Source organism: Schistocerca nitens, chromosome 3, assembly GCF_023898315.1.
Source record: "Schistocerca nitens isolate TAMUIC-IGC-003100 chromosome 3, iqSchNite1.1, whole genome shotgun sequence".
Taxonomy (NCBI): domain Eukaryota; kingdom Metazoa; phylum Arthropoda; class Insecta; order Orthoptera; family Acrididae; genus Schistocerca; species Schistocerca nitens.
Window position 1 is genome coordinate 83,432,125 of NC_064616.1, and position 24,514 is coordinate 83,456,638.

At 42.4% G+C, this 24,514-nt stretch overlaps 1 protein-coding gene across 1 annotated transcript in view; it reads right to left on the reverse strand.

The window, feature by feature from the left end:
* LOC126248048 (xaa-Pro aminopeptidase 3-like) overlaps positions 1 to 24,514 on the reverse strand; it is a 230,057-nt gene that overhangs the window by 99,489 nt on the left and 106,054 nt on the right. The window contains exon 2 of the mRNA XM_049948682.1: positions 9,058 to 9,197. Coding sequence (XP_049804639.1) covers positions 9,058 to 9,197 — 140 coding nt within the window. The remainder of the gene's footprint in view (positions 1 to 9,057; positions 9,198 to 24,514) is intronic.

The following is a 24,514-nucleotide window of genomic DNA, read 5'->3' on the forward strand; positions in this document are numbered from 1 at the left end:
AACTCTACTGTATAAACACAAGCTTAGTGAAGTAATTTTGTCTATTCACATATGAAAACTGGACAGGGAATGCTGGAGATGTATAGTCTGTCTGCAACTTGAAAAGCGAGCAGTGCTCATACTGGGGGACGTAACCTTCCCCAGAAGAACACTACAGCTGCTGTACAGGATGCTAATGATCCCCTCTATCAATGTAGAACAGTATGCTGACATTTACCTAGATTCTGTCCATGGGTGTATCTTGCATTAGTATTACTAGTAACTCATGTTTGTATTCCATATGTTGCTAACACACTTTGTGGAAAACAAACACCCCTCTGCCATGTTTGCATATTTAGTCACCAGTGATTCATAAGGCATACTGCGGAGGATCAATGTAACTTTGGGAAACATATTTTAGTTGCTCCTTGTGATGTGGTGGGGTACACAGAATAAAGACTCACCTTCTCTCTCTTCAAACTGCACACGTGTCATGGAGGGAACTTCATGACTACATTCCGGTGACTTAATTTTCCTCACACTTCTACCCTCCACCCCCAACCCCTTCACTCTGTTACATCCCAAGAACACAATTTATCTCTTAGTACAGATCTACTGCTCTTAGCCGTAGCACAGGCATTTAATATTTGTTTTTAACCCACTTCATTTCACAATAAAGATTAATTTTATACCATTAAGACATTATTTTTAATAATTGCAATTTTTCCATCCCCTGTAATGCAAAAACTATTATTCCACGAAAAAAATTAATAAGGCCTTTTCAGTAAAAAATTTAATGTAGTTTAATTTTGTACTGGGAAACATTTTCATTAGAAGCCATAGTTTTCAAGTTATTTAAGAGAAACGTAAAAGAATAGTGACCTTTAAATGCCCCACCACCCCAATGCTCACACCCCACAGGTTGGGGATTTCTAATATGCTATTTGTAACAATCATCCCTAACACTGTACAAAAATTTGTGACTACACAAAATTTTTTACCTTATTTTCCTTTATTGGCTGGACTCTACAGGCGCACATTGACAAAAGCAAAGAGCTCAAAATTCTCCAATTTCCTATCATAAACACACGATATATATGTGACAGGAAGTAAACCTTGTTCAGAATAAAAATATGATTAACAGCTAATTGTCAGCAGGATAGGTATCCTAGGAACAATCAACCAGAGAATGAGGTTGGGCAGACTTCTGTTACATGCTGCCATATTGCTCTCCTACCTTAGGTGCTGATTACTGCAATCAGTTGCAGACAAATATTTCAGCCAGTGACATAACTGATGTAATTAATTTTTTTCATGTAAGCTTCAATTCTCATTGAGGTTAGTTTATTTTAAGTAACAGAATGAATCAAACAGCAATAAGGCTATTAGAATCCTGAAAAGTTATCTCATTACTGCACATCAGCAAGGAATGTATGAACATAATAATAAGGAATCGCAAATCTGTTCCTATGACAGCCATACACCTCACATGGGTAACGGTGAACCAACATTGCCAAACTCTTCCATGTTCAACAGTCATTCCCTTTATTTTGATGCAGGTAGAATATGTTGTTTGATCCCTCTTACAATGTATGCTCTCAAAGTTTTAACAGTAAACCTCTCCATTGTGCATAATACCCCTATTGTATTGGAGATGGGCAAGGATCTCTATTATTCTCTCATGCTTGCAAAATGAAATTATGATAAACACTACTGTCTTTTGAATCTCCTCTATTACACTCACTAAATCTGTGTAAGTAAAGGTATATCAGACAACAAACTGTCTTCTCTATTTTTGGTTACTGACTTCTTTGATAATGTGCATCATTAATGTTTGACAATGAAGTTGCATTCAAGATAAATCTAAATGGGAATGAAGGGGAGAAAATGGACAATACAGCAGCTGCCTGTTTCAGTAGCTATAACTCATTAGTAGAGTCAGAGTTTGGTTTCAGGAACAGCTCATCTAGGTATTAACAAAGCAAGTTGGCAATCTCTGCAAGTTAGCAATCTCTGCATGAGACAGCAGAGAATTTAAGTAAAAACATTACGGCCATTGCATCATGTCTGAAGATAATCCATGAATTATAGATGTAGGGCACTGTTTAATATGGTGGATACTCTTACACTAACATCACAGTACAGCTACGCTCTTATGAGATGAATGGGCATGTTAAAAGAAACAGCTTCATCCGACAAGAGAATGTATATCAGACAAATGATCTATATGTTCAGAATATCTTATGCATATACATTACTGACATTAATCAATGTGTGTAATTATTACTGATATAATGTTGTAACATGTACCATGACTGTGTGGCAATTTTACAGTGTTCCGATCAATACAATTTTTTTTCCTTTACACGAAAGCGTTCTCTTCTTTATCAGTGATTGCACCATTCGTGATTACATATTATGCCTGTAATACTATTCAGTTCTTAAATGCGTAATGGTTATGAAACTAGGTCCTACTAATGGAAACTGTTTATTGTGGACAATCTGGAGAATCTTTGCTCAGATGTCTGATAGGACTTATGATCTGCTATCAATAACCATTAACATTTAGCAGTATCCCAAATTCTCAAAACAGTGCAGGTCATTACATTCACTGGTAGCCTGAGAAAAGACCATCACAGCCCAACACAGCATGAAACCTGCTATGGTATATATTTGTCTGGATTAAACAGTATATTTTATACATTTGTCACATCATGAAAATGGATCTCATATTAACTGGTGCCTGACTGGGCAGTGCAAGGAGTAGAGGACTATAGCTGGTCCTAAAAGTCCTGTTGGTCATCACAGTTCTCTTAGGGTGGACTACATCCCACCAAGACTGGCTCATATACTTTGTACACATAATCAAGCTGGCAGTAAAAAAAAATGTTCTGAAACATCATAGAACACCCAGGAGCCTCACCAAATCTATAGACCTGCAAGTGACATGCCTAACTCTAAATTCTAGAGGATTACACATATGAATGTTTAAAACGAGTTTTCATAATTGAGACCTAAAAGAACATTTCTTCTTTCTTTTACCCCAGCCTGTCATTTGTAAGCCCCAACTGACTTGAGGGTGCCATGCAAATTGGTTTGATAGGGTATCAATAGCTCAGTATTTACATTAATATGATGGGAGATAAAACAATATAAAAATAGTAAGATGTCCCCAGAATCTCCATGAATAAAGTTATGAAGAGATATTATGGTCCAAGTAGTATCAGGCACCTTCTCATGGTAGAAAAAAAAAATGTAATCAGTTGTGTCTCTTCATTAAAGCCTTTTGTATGGCTGCCATCAATGGTTCAGATTACCTGCAGTGAGTAAATTGTTTCATGTGACTACAGAGCTGCCTGGATTATAGGCACAGATATGATAGTGGTTACTTATTGAATCAAATATCTTCCCTATACAGCTAGAGGGGCCATATTATGGTAGTTAATTATCCACCCTAGGTTTAAGTTGTGTAATTAAAACTGCATCTATCCATTAGTTGGAAAAGTATCCTATCTCCTTCACTACATTACAAAGATCAAGTTAGAGTAATACAGGATTAATATAGGAAACTCCCTCTGCCCTAGATTTTCTGAACCGTGCAAATGGGAGTTATCCTTACTACACATTCTTCGCTCCCGTAATTATTCCGGCCTCAACCTATGGTAACATACTGTCCCCAAACCCTCCACCCAACAGTTTCCACTCTGTTTGTCCTTTGATCTCCTCCCCATTCTCATCTCCCAGCCTGTTTATTTGACACCCTCTGCCAACACATCCACCTGTTTTCCCCATCCCTCTCCTTTTTTCCCCACCTCCCTGCCCCACAACCTGCGCCTGTTGTCATTCTAGGCCCTGCACATTCCACCAGACAGTGTTTCGTCTCGCTCCCCACCCACACACTACTATCCCTTCCCACCCTGCCCCCTCCAGATTACTGTTTGCATCCCACATAATAGTTGCATTCCAGCCTGAGATGCTGGAGTTTGTGGTCACGTGTGCATGATGTGTGCTTACTTGTGTGTATGAATGGTGTGTGTCTCTCTTTTAGTGACGAAGGCTGTGGCCAAAATATTTAGTGTCTTTTAACTGTGCCTGCCTGCAAATTAATGTATTTCCTATATTCTTTCAATTAATATAGCTTTTTATGAAATTCTACACTGCATAATGAATTTTATAATTATCTGGTGTAGTGACAAGGCTCCAGAAATTGTAAAATATAACTCCTGCATGGAGAATAGACAGAACTCAACTTCATCTGGCTGCCAGTGTGCCACTATTGTCTCGGCAATATCTCCTGGGCTAGTCTAAAGTCAGCAGTTTAAGCAACACCTCCCACCTGTCCCTGAAATTTTGTTGATGGTTTCCCAAATATGATATCTTTTACTCAGTATTCAAAAGGCTATGCAGTTCTCTGAAGTCAGTCAGTGTTTGAATTTCCAAGTGCAACACAGTTGCTGCACACTATGGAGCACTATGGTACCTTAACCTAAAGGAACAAATGCACCAATCAGCTGACTGAATACAGGGTAGTCCTCTTCACTACACCATCGAGAAGGCTGCCTCTAATATTTCCCTGAGAAGTGTAAAATGGAACCACTAGTGGATCATAGTAACTTGATCAATTCTTAGACACTAGGTTTGTGTCTAAGCACAGTCAGTTTGCTGTACATTTATCCAGTTCACTTTGCTGATAACCCATTTATGCATTTATTTTTTCATGTGGTATTCTATCTGTATCCAAATACCAACAGGCCACTGACATATGTACCAATCATCATTTCCCACTTGGTGTCTGTCATGAGAGAAGAGAATCATTAATAAGAGAGAATCTGTAGCAGTGCTGAACTCTCTGCCTTGGCCAATATTCAGAGCATACAGGTCCTCTGATAATGTGGGGTTCTCTGTAGCATCAGCCCAGAGGCAAGTTGTAGAACATCTATGTAATGTGTTCCATGTATTATAACATATGCAAGGAGAAATGCTCAGAAGAACTATGCAATTAGCTTGGTGCCAGCATCACTGCTGGTAACTGGTTATCCTAGGGTGTCCAGTTTCATTTTTATTAAGAAAATGGGACTTTCTTAAAGTTTTGAAAAAACCTAGGATAATTAAGGAGAAAAATGGGGACAAATGTATTGACAAAATTTAATGAACATACAAGTTCACCTTTGCATCATACACTCAGATGATCCCAAATGATGTTTTACAATTATTCTGCTGCATTGTCACCATACTTCTCACTTTTATGTATTTTATCAAGATGTCGATTTTTGTTTGAACACTCAAGCGATGTTTCTTCATCTTAACATGATTCACAATGCCAAATCTTCCATCACACATGCAGTAGTGATGTTTGATTTGCACAACATACTTTCTGCAGTTTCTGTCCTGACAGTAAGAAAACTCGACTCACTTTTTATACTGCTGTTAAAATATGCTTTCATTTTGGCAGGATGAAACAGTGAACATGAATCAGTACTACCAACAGTGCAAAACATTAACATAAATAAACAAATATTACAGAGCAAGTTGAACAAGTGGCATTTCCTAGCATATTTACTTCCACAATGCACAGTAAATTGGAAATCAAACATCTGGATGGACCGATGGCCTCAGCAGTTTGGTCCGATAAGACCTTACCACAAATTTCCACAATTTTCAAACATCTGGTAGTGCAAGTACTTTATCCACGTGGAATAAACAAAAAGTGAGATATCTGAGCATCCCCAAAAAACCTTTCAGGACAGTAGGATATTTTGGGAAAAAAACAGACTGTCCTGGGAAAAATGGGAAGCCTGTTACCCTGTACATCATATGTACAGTAACAGTCAAGTGCTTGGATATTGGCTGCAAGGGAAAGAGTTTTACTGTGGTATATGTCATTAATAAAGGCAGCAACTAACCAATTATCTTTCTCCTTATTGCATTTTTGTGAAGGCTATAAATCCTTGGCATATAGGGGTCATAAATCTGGAATGTATCTCTTCAGAATATAAACACAAGGACTTCCCTTTGCTAGACGTTTCACTTCCTTCAAATGTGTCATGCACCCTTTTATATTCCACTGCAGAATATGACCTACCTTAATAGCAAAGTTTCTCTCTTTCTATCCATGCTTTTAATGTTAAACAAGATTCAAATGAGATGCCTGCCACACTAGCCGAGCCTACAACCTCAAATTTCTTAAGAAAACATATTGTTTCACATAATCAAAACAACTGCACAATTCACAAAAAAGTATCACTTGCTATTACACTACAATTTACACTTCTAATTCTTGTACCATTTGTGGACTGCATTTGTAAATGGATTATTCAGTCAAGAAATCCTTCAAAATTTCAACCTGTGATTCATTAATTATATTATCACAATTATGATGAGACATCACCTTGAAATTTTGAAAAACAAAAACATTAAAAACATAAGTTGTTAATATCTCCAGTCACATTTCTTATAACACTATTTAATTCAGGTATATCTTTCCTCTCTGGAAATATGTCCAAAGCTGGTGATGCATAAAATATTTCATTCAAGTCATTACTTTTTTTTTTTAATATCAGCTAGATCATGCAACTTTGTATTTCTGAGATAATATATATTACATTCTTCGAGAATGTGTAGCAGGTGACACTGCCTCCATTCAACAATTCATAAGAGCCAACATTTCAGACCTACCAATAATAACAGTCATTGTCATAATGTTGGCAGAGGATTACATCAGATTAAAACTGGGATATCCCGTGGACTACAATGTACTTCACAGTCCTAATAAATAATACCATATTAAAAAAAAAAAAAAAAAAAAAAAAAAAAAGGGGGGGGGGGGGGGGGCAAATGTGACTCGTGTAGAATGCTAAGTAACTCATATCTTTCATAAAACATGCAATTACTGTTCAAACTATATCAGAGTTTGCAACATGACTTCTGTAGCTTCTGAAATAAGCATATCAGACAAAGAATTATTACCACCTATAGCATTGAACAGAACCCAATATGTTGTCCTCGACAGTGAGTGTTCATTATCAGAGACAAGTGTATCATCAGAAGTGCCGCAGGGGAGTGTGATAGGACCACTGTTTTTCTTTATATCCACAAATGATAGGGTGGGCAGCAATCTGTGGTTGTTTGCTGATAGTGCTATGGTGTATGGGAAGGTGTCATTATTGGGTGACTGCAGGAGGATACAAGATGACTTACACAAAATTTCTCGTTGGTGTGACGAATGGCAGCAGTTCTAAATGCAGAAAAATGCAAGGTAATACAGATGAGTAGGAAAAACAAACCCACAATGTTCAAGTATACCAGTAGTAGTGTGCTACTTGAAACAATCACATCGATTAAATATCTAAGTGTAATGTTGCAAACCAATATGAAATGAAACGAGTAGGTAAGGATTGTAGTAGGGAAGGCAGATGGCTGACTTTGATTTATTGGAAGATTTTTAGGAAAGTGTGGTTCATCTGTAAAGGTGATCACATACACAACACTAGTGTGATCCATTGTTGAGTACTGTCTGAGTGTTTGGGATCCGCACCAGACACTGAAGCAATTCAGAGGCAGGCTGCTAGTTACCAGTAGGTTCAAACAACATGCAAGTATTAGAGAGATGGTTCAGGAACTCAAATGGGAATCACTGGAGGCAAAGCTATGTTCTTTTTGAGGACCACTTTCAAGAAAATTTAGAGAAATGGCATTTGAGGCTGACTGTAGAATGATCCTACTGTCACCAACATATATGTCATGTAAGGACCATGAAGATAAGGTTAGAGAGATTAGTCCTCATATGGAGGCATGCAGACAGTTGTTTTTCTCTCACTTTATTTGTGAGTGGAACAGAAGAGGAAATGACTAATAGTGATACGGGGTACCCTCCACCGTACACCGTACGCTGACTTTCAGAGTATGTATGTAGATGGAGATGTAGATACAGCTTCGGCAAAGAAAAAGAGTCCATAAGTTTCTTCAGGTATGTCATATACTGATAAGGCCACTCACTCGTGATTACACCCCAAAGCGCAAACAAATTATGAGGATGTTGATTACTGTGTGTCACCTTCTGCTGTTTCAAATAGTGCCACAGATTTTTGATGGTAATAAGATTGGGAGATTAAGCAGACATTCGAGGTAAAACAGGGTGCTCGAGTGTACACAGCATACTCTTCAGGAAGATGTAGATGAGACAGCAACAACTGGTCAATGAGAAAGTTAGAATAAATATATTAGTCATGTTCGTGGTGATCTTAATTATTGGGCCCTAGTCGTGAAACAAAAAACACCACAGAACATTACAAAAAGTATTACAGGTTAACTACACCCCCACACACTGTAGGTTAAACACTCCAGTCAATGCTCGGTGTACTAGACACCTCGCACTGTTTGAAAAAAGGAAGAACTGTGACTCATTGGACCACACACTGCATGCCTCCAGTCTGATACTGAGCAGTATCTGAGTTGTTCAACAAACTGAAGTCATGTAGCTTTATGTACGGATGTGAGCTATGGCCTTTTGCAAGGCAACCAACTTCCATTATCTATCACATGCACCCTTTGTGACATTTATTCAGAAAATAGTTGAAATGGTTCTGCAATGACAGCAGCAATTCCTGACAGGTTTGAAACCAACTATCAGTGGCAAGATGTAGCAGTCATCTTTGCTCCCTGCCAGTTAGGATCTATTTATGATCACAGTTCTTATGCCACATTGCATGGCTGTTAGTAGTACACATTACTTGCAGGTGTTGGACAGTTCTCACTAATATATCAACAAATTGGGCAACTTCACTCATGCGTGGTCATGGGCATGTCCAAATATGAGAACTCCTTTTTGCCATTCTGTCACATCCCCATGGGAATCCATCTTACAGCACTACTTTCATACAACCAACTGGTAATAACACACCGCTTCACTGCCATGACTTATGTGAAAGGCAGAGGGTCACATGACCATCTGGTACCAGTAGTACACCATCTACAGCATTCCAAACCAACCAGTGTGATCTTTTAAGGGGGTACCTAATATTTTGTCCAGTGGGTTTGCTTGTACAAGTACTGGAATTTGAGGCAAACATCTGTGCTTACCTCTCCTTTTTTTAGCAGATGTGGATGTGTCACATGAGTTGGCTGACCAATCACACCACATGTTCTCTCTTTCATATCAGATCCTTTTTCAACTGCATATCTTGAATAGGAGCCATAAAATATTCTTTGTATCTCATTTCCTGCAACAGAATTACAATTCAAAATAAATCTTCCCATAAAAAATTGGCATGACAATTAGCAGTTAAAAATTAACAGTCATACTCTCAGTATTCTATAACCTTCAGTTAGGTGTGTTCTCAAAAAAGATGTATTTACACTGTTCAGTGAAGTTATTACATCCTTCGGTACACAACAGAAGTGAAACATTTTTCAGATCTTATTCAACAGCACTATCAAAAACCAGGCTAACTAATTCACTGGATTTAAGTTATTACACAGGTTTTGAGGAGATGTCTCTGACCTAATCATATATTCATCACACCTAGGCAAAGAGGTTTGAGGGATAAAGAGAGCATGAAGCCATGGCAGCAGCCTCACTCTTATAGATGCAGCAATATCCATGCATTCATTCAGGAATCTAATAGAAAAAAAAATACACAATTAAACTATAAAATTCAAGAGAATATTCCCTTCAATAAATGAAGTATCCCTCTGACACATTATCCATAACGCTAAGTTTAGGGCTTTGAAACTGAAGGTATACTTCAATTACACGTGATACAAATTTATATTAAATGTTTATTTATGAAAGAACACCTAGAACAGTGAACTAATAGTGTTCTTGTAAATTGAAAAGGTGTGACATCAAACTAACAATAAAACTCTAAGAATGAGATCTAAGAAAAATAGCTTAGGCTTGCAGCTGGAATAAAACACAGGGTGTCCCTGGAAAAATGGTCATTATTCAGGGATATGACAGGAACAACCACCTGAAGCAAAAAGTCTAGTAAACATGGGCTCTAAAATGTGTACCTTAAGAGCTGTGAGCTAAGGTATGCATTTTAGAGCCCACATTTATGTTGGCATACGCCTTTGCCAGCACACCAGTCAGTACTAGGAAACATTGTATAGCAGGCACTGAACTAAGCATGCCTATGTGCCTATGATAAGAGAGGACCAAGACACACCCCCAGGCTACACACCGATAATGCCCCCTGGGCAGCGTTCATATAGGCCACTGCTGCAGACCAAGCTGTGTCAATCTCAATCTCTGTACCTCAGTACATCGCATCGGGACTCAGTTTGCACTGCACCTCAATATGTACTGTGCTCTAGTCTTCCACAGTGATAGTCATCACCTTGCACCTTAGCTAATTGTGAGGGAACATTAGTCATTTTATATCATTGTGTTATGGACACAGACAAGATTCAAGAATTAGTACATATAACTGTGTGGTTTTCTGCCCAACCCTGATGCCATTTGCTGGTTTCAGTGTGTCTATGGAAAGATGAGAACTGTGCCAGTTCCTGCTGCACTGCCAGGTAAGGCATATTGTTGATAAAGTGGATAAAGCCACGTTGTTATTGTATAGCAGTGCCGGGTTATGTGGAGTTGTGCAAAATTTTAAGTCCTCCACTGAGAACAAGATACTCCCCCTTGACAAACTTTGTCGGTTGCTTATGCAGTATTCCAGACATCATACCAAAGTGGCGGCAGCACGGTTGATGTTTAACCGGCACCACAACAAACCCAGGCAGTCATATGCTGTCTGGATCACCTATTTGCAGTGTGTCTCATGTGTCATTTTGAGTGTACCCCATTTAATCGCTTGCCATTTGGAATCTCGTCTGGGCCATGAATTTATCAGCAGTATATGGAGATTCAGGACTTCCCCTGTTGAGTAAAATAACTTGACATCTGGGTTAAGTGCTCTTTATGAGAGAAGCATTTACAAAATGTACAAAGGTTTCCCAACACCTTCTGGAGAATGGCCTTAGACGCAAGCTGGAAGAGCAGAGTTTTCTCTCCCCAGAGGTGCATTCCTGGGAAGTGTGCTTAGCAAAGATGGCCCTGTCCTTACAGACAATCATACCAAAGACATTGTCACCCTGCCAGAATCCAAGACAAGGGCATTAAGTTTGTCTAGTCTGCAGTTTGTCAACAGGCTTTTCAGTCTCTCAAGTAGTGTTTGTGTGTTTGTGCTCTGCTCCCTTTTTGGCTCCTTTTATGTCAGGTAAACCTTTAACTCTGGCCTGTGACACCTACCAGTATGGTACCATTCTGTCCCATCAGAACACAGATGCCACAGAGCAGCCCATCACTAACACATCAGAGACATTTTCTGCATCACAGCACAGCTATTCACAGGTGGAGGAGGTGCTGGCTATTGTTTTCGGACTTAAAGAATTTCACATTTTCTCCACATCACTAACCCCCTCCCCCCCCCCCCCTCCACATACATCAACAACCACAAGTCGCTGGTTTCCTTATTTGGCCCTCTTTCCAAGCTGCCAGATACGACTGTCCACCAACTGCAGATGTTGGCTCTCTTTCTCAGTAATTATTGATATGACATTCACTACTGCTCCACCGCCCCGCAGGCAAATGCTGATGCACTGTCACGGCTGCTGGTAGGGTCCAATCCAGGGTTTGACCAGCAGGAGGCTTTCGTTGTCGCATTGGACAATACCGTGCAGCAGACCTTGTTGGATTTTCCATTGACACTGCAAAAGGTCGTGATTGACATGGCCGCCTAACCACTTTTCTGGGATTTCGTTTTGGCTGTCTACGTGGGTTTGCCAGAGTTTGTCTATTTGTGTGCGTATCTTGCATGGCATACATTTTTTTCTTCACTGTGATCAACTCAATGTTGTCCAGGGGTCTTGTATGCCACAGAGGAGCAAAACTGTTATGTGTTGGTCCCCCAGCACTGTCTCCTTACATACTCCAGTTGTTGCATGTGTTGCACTGGGATACGACTCCTACGAAGGTACTGGTGCGTCGCATCTACTGGCCAGCAATCGATCACAATGTCAGACATCTAGTGCATGCTTGAAGGCCCTGTGCCAGTTTTCCCCATGGTCATGGCCAGTCCCAGAGCACCCTCAGGACAGAGTGTATGTTGATTTCACTGGCTCATTTTTGGGCAGCACGTAGTTGTTGGTGGCTGATGCCTTATCAAATTTCCTGTACGCCGCCAATCTGTCCTCCACACCGTTGACTGCCACTGTCAGTTTTGCTGGTTTGCTGGTCAGTTTTGCCTCTGAGGGATAACCCACGACCTTTGTGTCTGATAATGATTGCCAATTTGTGTCTTGGGAGTTTGAAAACTTTTGCATTCACAATGGTATCCAGAATCTGATCACCACCCCATTTCACCCAACTTCTAACTCGAGGTGGGCCGGCCGCGGTGGCCGAGCGGTTCTAGGCACTTCAGTTCGGAACCGCGCGACTGCTACGGTCGCAGGTTCGAATCCTGCCTCGGGCACGGATGTGTATGATGTCCTTAGGTTAGTTATGTTTAAGTAGTTCTAAGTTCTAGGGGACTGATGGCCTAAGATGTTAAGTCCCATAGTTCTCAGAGCCAATTGAACCCTCTTGAGGTGGTGAGCTTCCTATGTACGTTCAGTACTCAAATGGGGAAGTGTGTGTCTACCTCTTCCTGTAACAATATGTTTTTGAGTTTTGTGACTACAAACTAAGTGGTTCCTCATATTTTTCCACTGAGGTTGCCTTTTAGGAACAGTCTTAGAGCCTGCAGCAGTGGCAGTTGCCTGGCGTCGTGGTAGGCAACAAAGGTCAGCAGTTGTTTGCAGTGGACGTCAGTCTGGAGCAGCTGACTTGTCATTCCAATCAGTTGTGCCTGCACCCCACTGGCCGTTACTGCAGAGGTCTTCCACTCTGCCATGCAGCAGGGTTGGTCGCGGCACCATTCAGGGTGCGGGCTCCCAGTTGCCGTGGTGTGCTTCCCCGCGACAGCCCTCTGTACCCTTCACTGCCCTACCTTAGCCTTTAGCCTCAGGCCCTAGTGAGGCTCTAAATATCTACCGATGTGTAGCCCATGGATTTTGACCCATCCTCCTCCTCCTCCTCCTCATCCTCTCCAGTGGATACGGCCTCACCTCTGCACCCCTTCTCCCCCTCTGACAGAGTTGGCAGCAACAGCCTCGCCTTAGGCCGTCAGTCCAATACTCAGGTCTGTGGCATTTTCTCCCCTTCTATGCTGGAGGTCGTAGCCCCAGACTGGCATTTTCAGCGATACGTGGCCTTTTCAGGAGGAAGGGATTTACTATCCCCACCAGTGGACTTCACGATGGAGGCAGATGATCTGCCACGGGTAGCAGAACTGCCATGTGGGCGCATGCGACTACTGTGGGCAAACCTGCAGACAGGAGTATTTACCTGTGGACGACAATATGCTGGGCAGGGCAGTTCTACTGCTGAGCTCAACCACCACAGATCTTTCTTTGCGACTTGTGCATTGTGCCCTCTGCCGTCTCCACGTGCTCAGTCGTCAGCCGCTCACACCTGCTGTGTATTTTAATCCCCGTGCAAGTGCACGTCTCTGCAGGGTTTTGGATTCCCACAGAAACACTCACACTGCGAGTTTTCATTTCCTCCTGCAGGGTTCTGTTCCCTGCTTGTTGTCAAGGCACTGTCGGCCTGGACAGAACCTTGTTGCGACAGTCTTGTTCAGCTGCGTTGCCATGCCCATGCAGATACTAAAGAGTAATCACTGCTTGCTGACAGTGTTTTCAGTAGTAGTTATTGTTGTTGCTTGGAAAGAGTGGTTACCACAGTTGCTTGATGGGAAGTGGAGTTCAGATGACGAGCGTGCCCGCACTGCTCAGACGTTCTTCCGAATTTGATGTCGATATAATTATTTGTGCTCTATTCCGATTGCTTTCGAGGTCTCACTGTGAAATGATTAGTGTTGTATGATGACACACAGAATATTGCTAAAACTGGGTGTATTTAAAAGCATTTGAAATGAATATTGGTTTCGATAATAACTGATACAGTTTGTGATCCGCTAACAGTCACTGTTCTTAACCGGAAACTTCATTATCTGCATCGTCACACTATCAGTAAATGAAATAAATATAATGTTAGCTTCTTGGAGTGAAGAGAGGGAGCAGCATCCTAATATAGCACACCTGGCGGTCGTGTTATAACGTATTAATGTTTTATACAGCTGGCAGGTTGCTCTCCTGGACAGAGTCCTGGAATTAAGTAAGTGTTGCTTTATTTCCACATTAATATCATTCTGTGATGTTACCAGGGTTCCCAGGTAGAGAAATTCACTAACTTATTCTACTTGCTCATTTCTACTGCTACTGCCACCAGTGCCCTACATGTTTCTTAAGCAGCTAGTTTTGTTCTTGCAATGATGTGAACATCATCTGCATAGGTCCAGAGGTCAGAACCTGCTCTATTCTACTGAATATTGTGCCCGTTATGTTCATCGGAGCTGATCTTATTAAAAAGCATACACGATAGTGCGTCCCCTTGCCTCATTCCACAATGATCGTCAAGGCTGGTGTTAAATTTACTTGTATTTGTACTTTACATACGAGTAGCATACTACTTTTTCTATAGTCACACATACAAGGCGTACTAACTCTTGCAGTATGCCAGGTTCATTCATGGCTTCAATAAACTTTCTTGCTTTAAAATCAACAAATGTATGACATGTTTTGATATCGTATTTCCTTGTTTTTTTGTTTTTGGTTTTTTTCCCAATATTTGCATCACGGTGAGCATTTAGTTAATAGGTGATCTGCCAGATGTAAAGTCTGCCTGATATCTCCTGATTGGTTTTTCTGCAAAAGGTTTTACACATGTAAAAATCAGGGAGGACAATATTTTATGTGCAGTGCTCAATACTGTAATTCCCCTACAGTTTGTTTATTGCAGGATGTCCACTTTCTTACCTTGTTATTGTTGTCTTCAGTTCAAAGACTGGTTTGATGCAGCTCTCCATGCTACTCTATCTTGTGCGAGCCTCTTCATCTCCGAATAACTACTGCAACCAACATCTTTCTGAATCTGCTTACTGTATTCATCTCTTGGTCTCCCTCTATGATTTTTTCCCCCGTACTTCCCTCAAATATTAAATTTGTGATCTCTTCCCATCTCAGAATGTGTCCTATCAACCGATCCCTTCTTTTGGTCAAGTTGTGCTACAAATCTCTTGACTCCACAACTCTATTCCGTATTTCCTTCTTAGTTACACGATTGACCCACCTAAACTTCAGTATTCTTCTGAAGCACCACATTTCAAAAGCTTCTATGCTCTTTCTATCTAAATTGTTTCCCGTCCATGTTTAACTTTCTTTCATATAGCACATACTACTCCTACTTTCTAATCATCTGGGATGACTTTTGAGTACATATATGAGATCATGGCATACAAGCATCAAACTATATTATCTCTACCACACTTAAGCTCAGCTGGTAGGTTGTCACAGCCAGGTGACTTATTGTCGAGTAGTTTCATTAGTGCTTGCCGAATCTCATTTTCCTCTTCTTCCACCTGTTGGTTTTCGGTTAGTTCCCATGCTTCAGCATTCTCTGTTCATAATAATTCCTTAAAGTAATCCGCTCAACAATGTAACAGTCCCTCCTGTAACGCTATTAGTTCATCATTTTTCCCTTTACATTTTTTTATTTTGATGTTTTCGGTTGAAAGCCCCTTCTAAGGTACTGACCTTTCTATAGAATTATCTGCTTTCATTAGCGTTATTCAGTACTTCAATATCCTGCAATTGCCTCCAAAAAGGATTCTCTTCTTTGCTCCAAAAATTTGCTTTTCCACACGCATTTTTTCTCTGTAGTCATCCACTACCATTCTTGTTCTTCTGGCCGACATCCTCGTGTATGATACATTTTTTGTTCTTGCTGCCTCCTTACACTCTTTATAATACTATTCATTTCTTCTAGTCTCTTGTTCCATACCAGTCACTTTCTCTGCAGCAGTCTGTTTCTCAAGCCTGATTTTAATCCACTGCTCATTTATGTTCCAGTATCCTGCATAATGTCCGATCGCCACCTGGTGATGACTTTTACCCCCAAATAAAAAAGAATCATTTAGAACCCTAGACACACACACACACACACACACACACACACACACACACACACACACACACACACACACACACAGAGTCTGCACGGAAATTATTTTTACTTGCAGTACTATGATTGTGAATTTTACAATTCACCCCAAATTCCCTCTCATTATTAACCTAAAAAACCATTAGGCCTAAGGAGTACCTGTATTGACACTTGACTTTAAGAATCCTTAGGTGCCTCAAGAGGGTTTTCTAAGACCTTCAGTAATAGAATTTACATAAAAAAAGTACTTTTTGACCTTACACGGATCTGCTGAATGAGTGACTGGCTATACAGGAAATTTCAGAGAAAGTGATGAACACGGCTGAAGGCTGCGGTGCAAGCAGTGTGGACTAAGCCAGTTTAAACCCAACCACCAGCAATTATTTGATTTAATATTTAGCATTTCTAGAAGGTTCTTTAAATTTCTTATGCTTCCAATGTTTGTATCTTATGGAATATGAATTGTCAGTTACCAATGATATAAGATGCATTTGGTCTTTGAAATAAATCGAAAGATGGTAGGTGAAAATTTGTGCTGGAATGGGACTCCAACCCGGATTTCCCACTTAACGCAAAAGGTCGCCTTGACCACATCGGCTATGCTTCCCATCTGACCCCAATTTCCATCCTGACATACAAAGGCAATGTCCTTCCTCATTCTCTTGCTGGCAGCTCACCCTGATACCTACAGGGCATAGATACACAAACATAGGCACACACACACACACGCATGCACACACACCTCTGGCATCTGCCCTGCCGGACATGTCCGACAGAACAGACACCATGAATATGTGTGTGTGTATATTTCATGTCTATGGGTGTGACAGCTCTTACAATTACTTCAGGGTGGATGCACATTACATACAAACTCCTGTCGGAATCAAGATGAGCTGCCAGCAGGAGGAGAATGGACTGAGATGATACTTGCTTACAACGGGATGGAAATTTGGGTCAGATGGGAAGCATGCCATGATAGTTGAGGCAATCCAGGGGACTTGTCCCATTAATCGGGCAATCTGCTTTTAGTCCTGATCTGGCACAAAATTTCATCTGTCATCTTAGGATTTACTTCAGAGCGCAACTGCTACTGTCATTGGTGTCTCTGTTCACACAATAAACACCGCTGTTTCAGATAGTGGTATCTGTTCTGTCGGATGTGTCCGGCAGAACAGACTCTACAAATATGAGTCTGGGTATATCTTCACATCTTATGGAATATTTGATGCTTATATACACTCCTGGAAATTGAAATAAGAACACCGTGAATTCATTGTCCCAGGAAAGGGAAACTTTATTGACACATTCCTGGGGTCAGATACATCACATGATCACACTGACAGAACCACAGGCACATAGACACAGGCAACTTGAAATGCACAATGTCGGCACTAGTACAGTGTATATACACCTTTCGCAGCAATGCAGGCTGCTATTCTCCCATGGAGACGATCGTAGAGATGCTGGATGTAGTCCTGTGGAACGGCTTGCCATGCCATTTCCACCTGGCGCCTCAGTTGGACCAGCGTTCGTGCTGGACGTGCAGACCGCGTGAGACGACGCTTCATCCAGTCCCAAACATGCTCAATGGGGGACAGATCCGGAGATCTTGCTGGCCAGGGTAGTTGACTTACACCTTCTAGAGCACGTTGGGTGGCACGGGATACATGCGGACGTGCATTGTCCTGTTGGAACAGCAAGTTCCCTTGCCGGTCTAGGAATGGTAGAACGATGGGTTCGATGACGGTTTGGATGTACCGTGCACTATTCAGTGTCCCCTCGACGATCACCAGTGGTGTACGGCCAGTGTAGGAGATCGCTCCCCACACCATGATGCCGGGTGTTGGCCCTGTGTGCCTCGGTCGTATGCAGTCCTGATTGTGGCGCTCACCTGCACGGCGCCAAACATGCATACGACCATCATTGGCACCAAGGCAGAAGCGACTCTCATCTCTGAAGACGACACGTCTCCATTCGTCCCTCCATTTACGCCTGTCGTGACACCACTGGAGGCGGGCTGCACGATGTTGGGGCGTGAGCGGAAGACGGCCTAACGGTGTGCGGGACCGTAGCCCAGCTTCATGGAGACGGTTGCGAATGGTCCTCGCCGATACCCCAGGAGCAACAGTGTCCCTAATTTGCTGGGAAGTGGCGGTGCGGTCCCCTACGGCACTGCGTAGGATCCTACGGTCTTGGCGTGCATCCGTGCGTCGCTGCGGTCCGGTCCCATGTCGACGGGCACGTGCACCTTCCGCCGACCCCTGGCGACAGCATCGATGTACTGTGGAGACCTCACGCCCCACGTGTTGAGCAATTCGGCGGTACGTCCACCCGGCCCCCCACATGCCCACTATACGCCCTCGCTCAAAGTCCGTCAACTGCACATACGGTTCACGTCCACGCTGTCGCGGCATGCTACCAGTGTTAAAGACTGCGATGGAGCTCCGTATGCCACGGCAAACTGGCTGACACTGACGGCGGCGGTGCACAAATGCTGCGCAGCTAGCGCCATTCGACGGCCAACACCGCGGTTCCTGGTGTGTCCGCTGTGCCGTGCGTGTGATCATTGCTTGTACAGCCCTCTCGCAGTGTCCAGAGCAAGTATGATGGGTCCGACACACCGGTGTCAATGTGTTCTTTTTTCCATTTCCAGGAGTGTAAATAGCAGCACTCTCTGTCCAGGAATTCTGTTCTCTTCTAGCTGTATACTGGAGTTTGTAAAAAATATGCTTTCAGTGTTAAGTGTAATACTTCATTAATGATCTTGGTTTGAGTACTGGACTTGATTCTCGTTACAATGTGACATTGTTTGGTGTAGACTCTGGTTAGTTCAAAACACCTATATCACTGTGGCTCCAATTATGCAATGTAAAAGCCCCATGGCCCCAATTACACAATTTAGCACCTGTGACCTATACAGACAGGAACCAGAATACAAGCAGCATATAATTCCCATAGTCGGTATATTCAGGAGACTAATGGACTCCAGACCAGCAGTACGTGAGCTGCACATCATGCATCCATTAGTGTTCTCCAGAGATTGTAGTCAGGACCCAATGAAATGGCTGAAAGGATTTGACAGAGTCGCCAAATACACGGTCCAGTCACATTATTGTGACCACCCCCTATGTTTGATGTAATCATGCAATAACTTCTCACAGAACTAGCAATGGAGGGTGTATAAAGTGTGTCGGGAGGACGCAGACAACAGTGCAGTCTTTGTCGTAATGCGCATGTGGAGGGATTTATTTGACCTCCAAAAGGGCACAATCATTGACTTTCGGACCACGTGTGGACACATTTCCGAAATGATTACGTTTGTAAACTGTTCACATGCTGCTGTATTTAAGTATACTGTGAACAACAAAATGGCGATATCCAGAACTGGCTCTGAGGCAACTGATGTGCACCACGGGTCATAGATAACAGGGGTGAATGATGATTATGGAGATGTCTACAAGTGAATAGACGTGCAACTGTTGAGCAACTGACCGCAATGGTATCTCCTCAATGACCGTTCAGCGAACGTTGCTGTGTACAGACCTCTGCATCAGGTGTCTGGTTCGTGCACCCGTGCTGACTGCTGTTCATCAGTGACTAAGCCTGGAATTTGCACACAGCACTGAGTGGTGACAGGTGGCCTTTTCAGATGAATCTTGTTTTATGCTCCATCAAACTGATATCCATTGGCGTATATGGCGTGAAATGTCTGAAAGCAAACAAGGAGGGAGCGTTATAGTCTGGGGACTGTTTTTATGGCATTCCCTGTCTGATCTCGTCATTCTGGAAGGCACAATGGCTCAACACAAGTATGCATCTGTCATTGGGGACCATGTGCAACCCTACATGCAGTTTGTTTTTCCACAGCAGGATGGTATCTTTCAGCAGGGCAACACAACATATTATAGTGCACAATGTACATCCGTGGTTCGAAGAGCCCCAGGATGAGTTTACTGTACTCCCCTGGCCACCTAACTCCCACGATTTAAACCTAGTCGAGAATGTGTGGGACCACCTCGTTTGGGCTGTTCGCGACAGGAATCCTCAATCGGGAAACCTAGCACAGCTGGCCACAGTACTGGAGTCGGCAAGGCTCTACATCCCTGCCGCTACCTTCCAGAAACTAACTGAAGTACTTCCTGCACGTCTCTGAGCGGTTCGCACTGCAAAAGGTAGTTATTCAGTCTTTGGACAGGAGGTCACATTAATGTGACTGGACAGTGTACAACGGGCAGGATGGCATATTGTGTTTGGCAAATGTGTAGTTTTACTAAAGGCCTCGCCACACAGAATGCGCTCTTCGACCTTGAACCGCTGCGGGCAGCCCGCGTCGTTGAAATGTGTGCTGTTGCATCGGGTCGGTCAGGCAGTGGGCGGTCTTGCCACAGTGGCAAGCGCCAGTCTATCTCAAAAAACACATTCGCCGACGCGGTCGGCGTTGGGTGCGCCGGCAACCGCATTTTTTGCTGTGTGCTCACACCGATGGCTGAGCCAGCAACGGCGGCAGGCAGATCTGTCGTATCTGTGAGCGTGCAGTGCAATCAGTGGAAATGATACAAACAGAAAACTTATCGGACAGGTGAGGAAGTACAGCTTCTTGGGCAATACAGGCGATGCAGGTTATAAGAAACTTTTGAAGAAGGCCGAATTATGGAGGGATATAGCTGCTAAACTGGTCCAAAATGGTAAATATTTTTGCAAAAAATTTAATTTTCACACATACAATAAGTTACATAAAATGAAGTAGAGTGCAGTGTTATATACTGGAAATCAGTTAGGGCATATTATATCTTGAGGCATCTGAAAGATAGTACAGGAAGTATGTAAGCAATCATGTGATCAAAAAGGAAAGCAACACGAGGAAATGAACTTCATATAAGACAATTACGTGTCGCATTCAACGAAAATTAATTTTCTTGCCTCACACGGTTTCTGATGTCAAAACGAATTATTTTCATGCATGTTTCTAACACAACCAAAGATGTTATTCCATACACTTGTTTTGTAATACAAGTCAAAGCAATACCTCCTGCCTTATGAGAAATTGTATCCTTAACATTTGCAATCAGTAAAAACTTTACATACTCGTTAAAAATGAACAAAGGCCCAGGGGCCGATGGAATCCCTATCGAATTTTATATTGCAGTTGAGTTACCACTCACTGCTGTTAATATAATCTGTCACAGTTCCCTCTAACAGAAACCGTGCTCAGTAATTGGAAGGAAGCGTCACATTCATCTACAAGAAGGGTAGCAGAAGTGATCCACAAAACTACCGTCCTACAACGAAGAGCCAAAAAACTGGTACACCTGCACAATATCGTGTAGGGCCCCAAGAGCACGCATAAGTGCCTCAACACGACATGCCATGGACTCGACTAATGTCTGAAGTAGTGCTGGAGGGAACTGACACCATGAATCCTGCAGGGCTGTCCATAAATCCACAAGAGTACGAGGGGGTGGAGATCTCTTCTGAACTGCACGTTGCAAGGCATCCCAGACATCTCTGGGGAGTCTGGTATGGATGCAGGTGATCAGACAGGATGCTTACGTACGTGTCATCTGTCACAGTTGAATCCAGACATATCAGGGATCCCATATCACTCCAACTGAACACGCCCCAAACCACTACAGAGCCACCACCAGCTTGAACAGTCCCCTGCTGACGTGCAGGGTCCATGGATTCAAGAGGTTGTCTCCATACTCCTACACGTCCATCCACTCGATACAATTTGAAACGAGATCGTCTGATCATGCAACATGTTTCCAATCATCAACAATCCATTTTCGGTGTCGACGGACCCAAGCGAGGTGTAAAGCTTTGTGTCACGCAGTCATCAAGGGTACACGAGTAGGCCTTCGCTCCGAAAGCCAATATCGATGATGTTTCATTGAATGGTTCTCACACTGACACTTGTTGATGCCCCAGCATTGAAATCTGTAGCGATTTGTGGAAGGGTTGCACTTTCATCACGTTAAACGATTCTCTTCAGTCATCGTTGGTCCCGTTCTTGCAGGATATTTTTCTGGTCGCAGCGATGTCAGAGATTTGATGTTTTACCGGTTTCCTGATACTCACGGTATACTCGTGAAATGGGTCGTACGGGAAAATCCCTGTAGTGGACTGACAAGGCAGCCAGTCCACAGTGACGGGTAGCCGAAAGGGCACACGTACACACACGCCGACTGTGTCTGGAACAGGATTCGTAATGAATGTGATAAAGAAAAGAACGTAGCTACTAGAACACTTAACTTTTATATCGTCCTTTGGTATACAGCATTCTTGATGATACAAGTGAGACTATCTTGAGATACATGCAATGGTACAAATGGCGCCTTGCTAGGTCGTAGCCATTAACTTAGCTGAAGGCTATTCTAACTGTCTCTCGGCAAATGAGAGAAAGGCTTCGTCAGTGTAGTCGCTAGCAACGTCGTCGTACAACTGGGGCGAGTGCTAGTACGTCTCTCGAGACCCGCCTTGTGGTGGCGCTCGGTCTGCGATCCTGACAGTGGCGACACGCGGGTCCGACATGTACTAATGGACCGCGGCCGATTTAAGCTACCACCTAGCTAGTGTGGTGTCTGGCGGTGACACCACAATCCCCACTTCATCGCTGCCTCGGAGATGCTGTGTCCGATTGCTCGTGCGCCGACTATAACACCACGTTCAAACTGATTTAAATCTTGATAGCCTGCCATTGTAGCAGTAGTAACCGATGTAACAACTGCACCAGCCACTTGTTGTCTTACATAGGCGCTGCCAACCGCAGCGCCGTATTCTGCCTGTTTACATGTCTCTGTATTTGAATACACACACCTGTATCAGTTTCTTTGGCGCTTCAGTGTATATCCTTCATGTAAATTTGTTGGAACAATTCTGAGCTCAGACATAAAGAGGCATCTCGAAGAGAATGACCTCCTTCATTCCGATCAGCACGGATTTCGAAAACACTGATCATGTGAAATCTTACTCACACTTTTGTCACACGACATGTTAAAATCTATAAATAAAGTCAAGTCAGCTAGATGTAGTATTTCTCGATTTCCAAAAAGCATTTGATTCAGCACCACACCTATGCTTATCAACAAAAGTATGAGCTGCGGGAGTGTGTCACTGAGATGTTGAAAGAACTGAACTGGCAGATAGTTGAAGATACTCGTAAATTAGCCCGAGAAAGCGTACTTATAAAGTTTCAATAACCGGCTTTAAATGATGACTTTAGGAATATACTACAACCCCTAAGTATCACTCCCATACGGATCGTGTGGACAAGATTAGACTAATTACAGTATGCAAAGAGGAATGTAAACAGTCTTATTTCCCGCACTTCATACGTGAATAGAACAGGAAAAAGCCCTTACAACTGGTACAATTGGACATACCCATTGACACGCACTTGACAGCGGTTTGCAGAGTATAGATATAGATGTAGAATTATGTCGGGATACACCAAAAAAAGAAATTAGATCTTGGATACAATATCGCCGAAGTGTCGCTTTGTTCTCTTTCCGTTAAAGGTATTCATTTATTCAAATGTAATACTGTAGTAGTCTACGAATGCAACAATTACTGAAAATACAACATAGCTAGCTCTGTCGTTAACTGCGTTATAAGATACTAGACAGAATGGCTCTGTGGCTACGACAGGCTCAGCTTGATAAGTGTTAACACAATTCTGATAATTTGTTATGTAGTTATACAAAGTGTGCCATATTTTAATGCAAACTAGCTTTACTCTCTCGAAAACGGTAGAATGTTCTATCTAAAGTGAAAATCTGGCTGTTCTGCTTTTGTTCGTATTTGCCAGGTATATCGAAAAAACACCCTTTACAATAGTTTTCAAGGTATTTTGACTTTTCTTGCTTTAGTGTTATGGTTAATTGCGCGTCGGGTGTTATTGAATACAAATATTTATTTGATGAATTCTTCCCGAAAGCTTATTTGACCAGATCTAGGAAATAGTTAAACTGGGAAATATTTAACCTGTAGAACTCACAGAACTTTGTATTTGTTTAATAAATAACGATTTATTTATTTCGAGTATGGCATTTAATTACATTTCAGTATTGGATCACGTTATTTTACATTACATAAGATTACATATATTCACAGACAAATATCTAGTCCTTGGATATATTCAGTGGATTTTTGGGATGCCATGAGGAATTCTTCAAAGTCCCCAATGAACGCTCTGGTACTGCATTCTTCTCTGATATGTTGTACGGTCTCCTTACACACCCTGCAGTCACATGTTGGCGAAGACAGAAGTCCCTATTTGAAGGGTGAGTTAGCACATCTTCCATGCCCATTCTTTGTCGGTTCAGAGTTGACCAGATCTTGCGGGGCTGATCAAACCCAGGAACTGCCTCAGTAATACAAGGCATTAGGTGGCAAGTTGTTGGGGCATTTTGGAGCCAGTCTCTTCTCCAAGTGTTGACG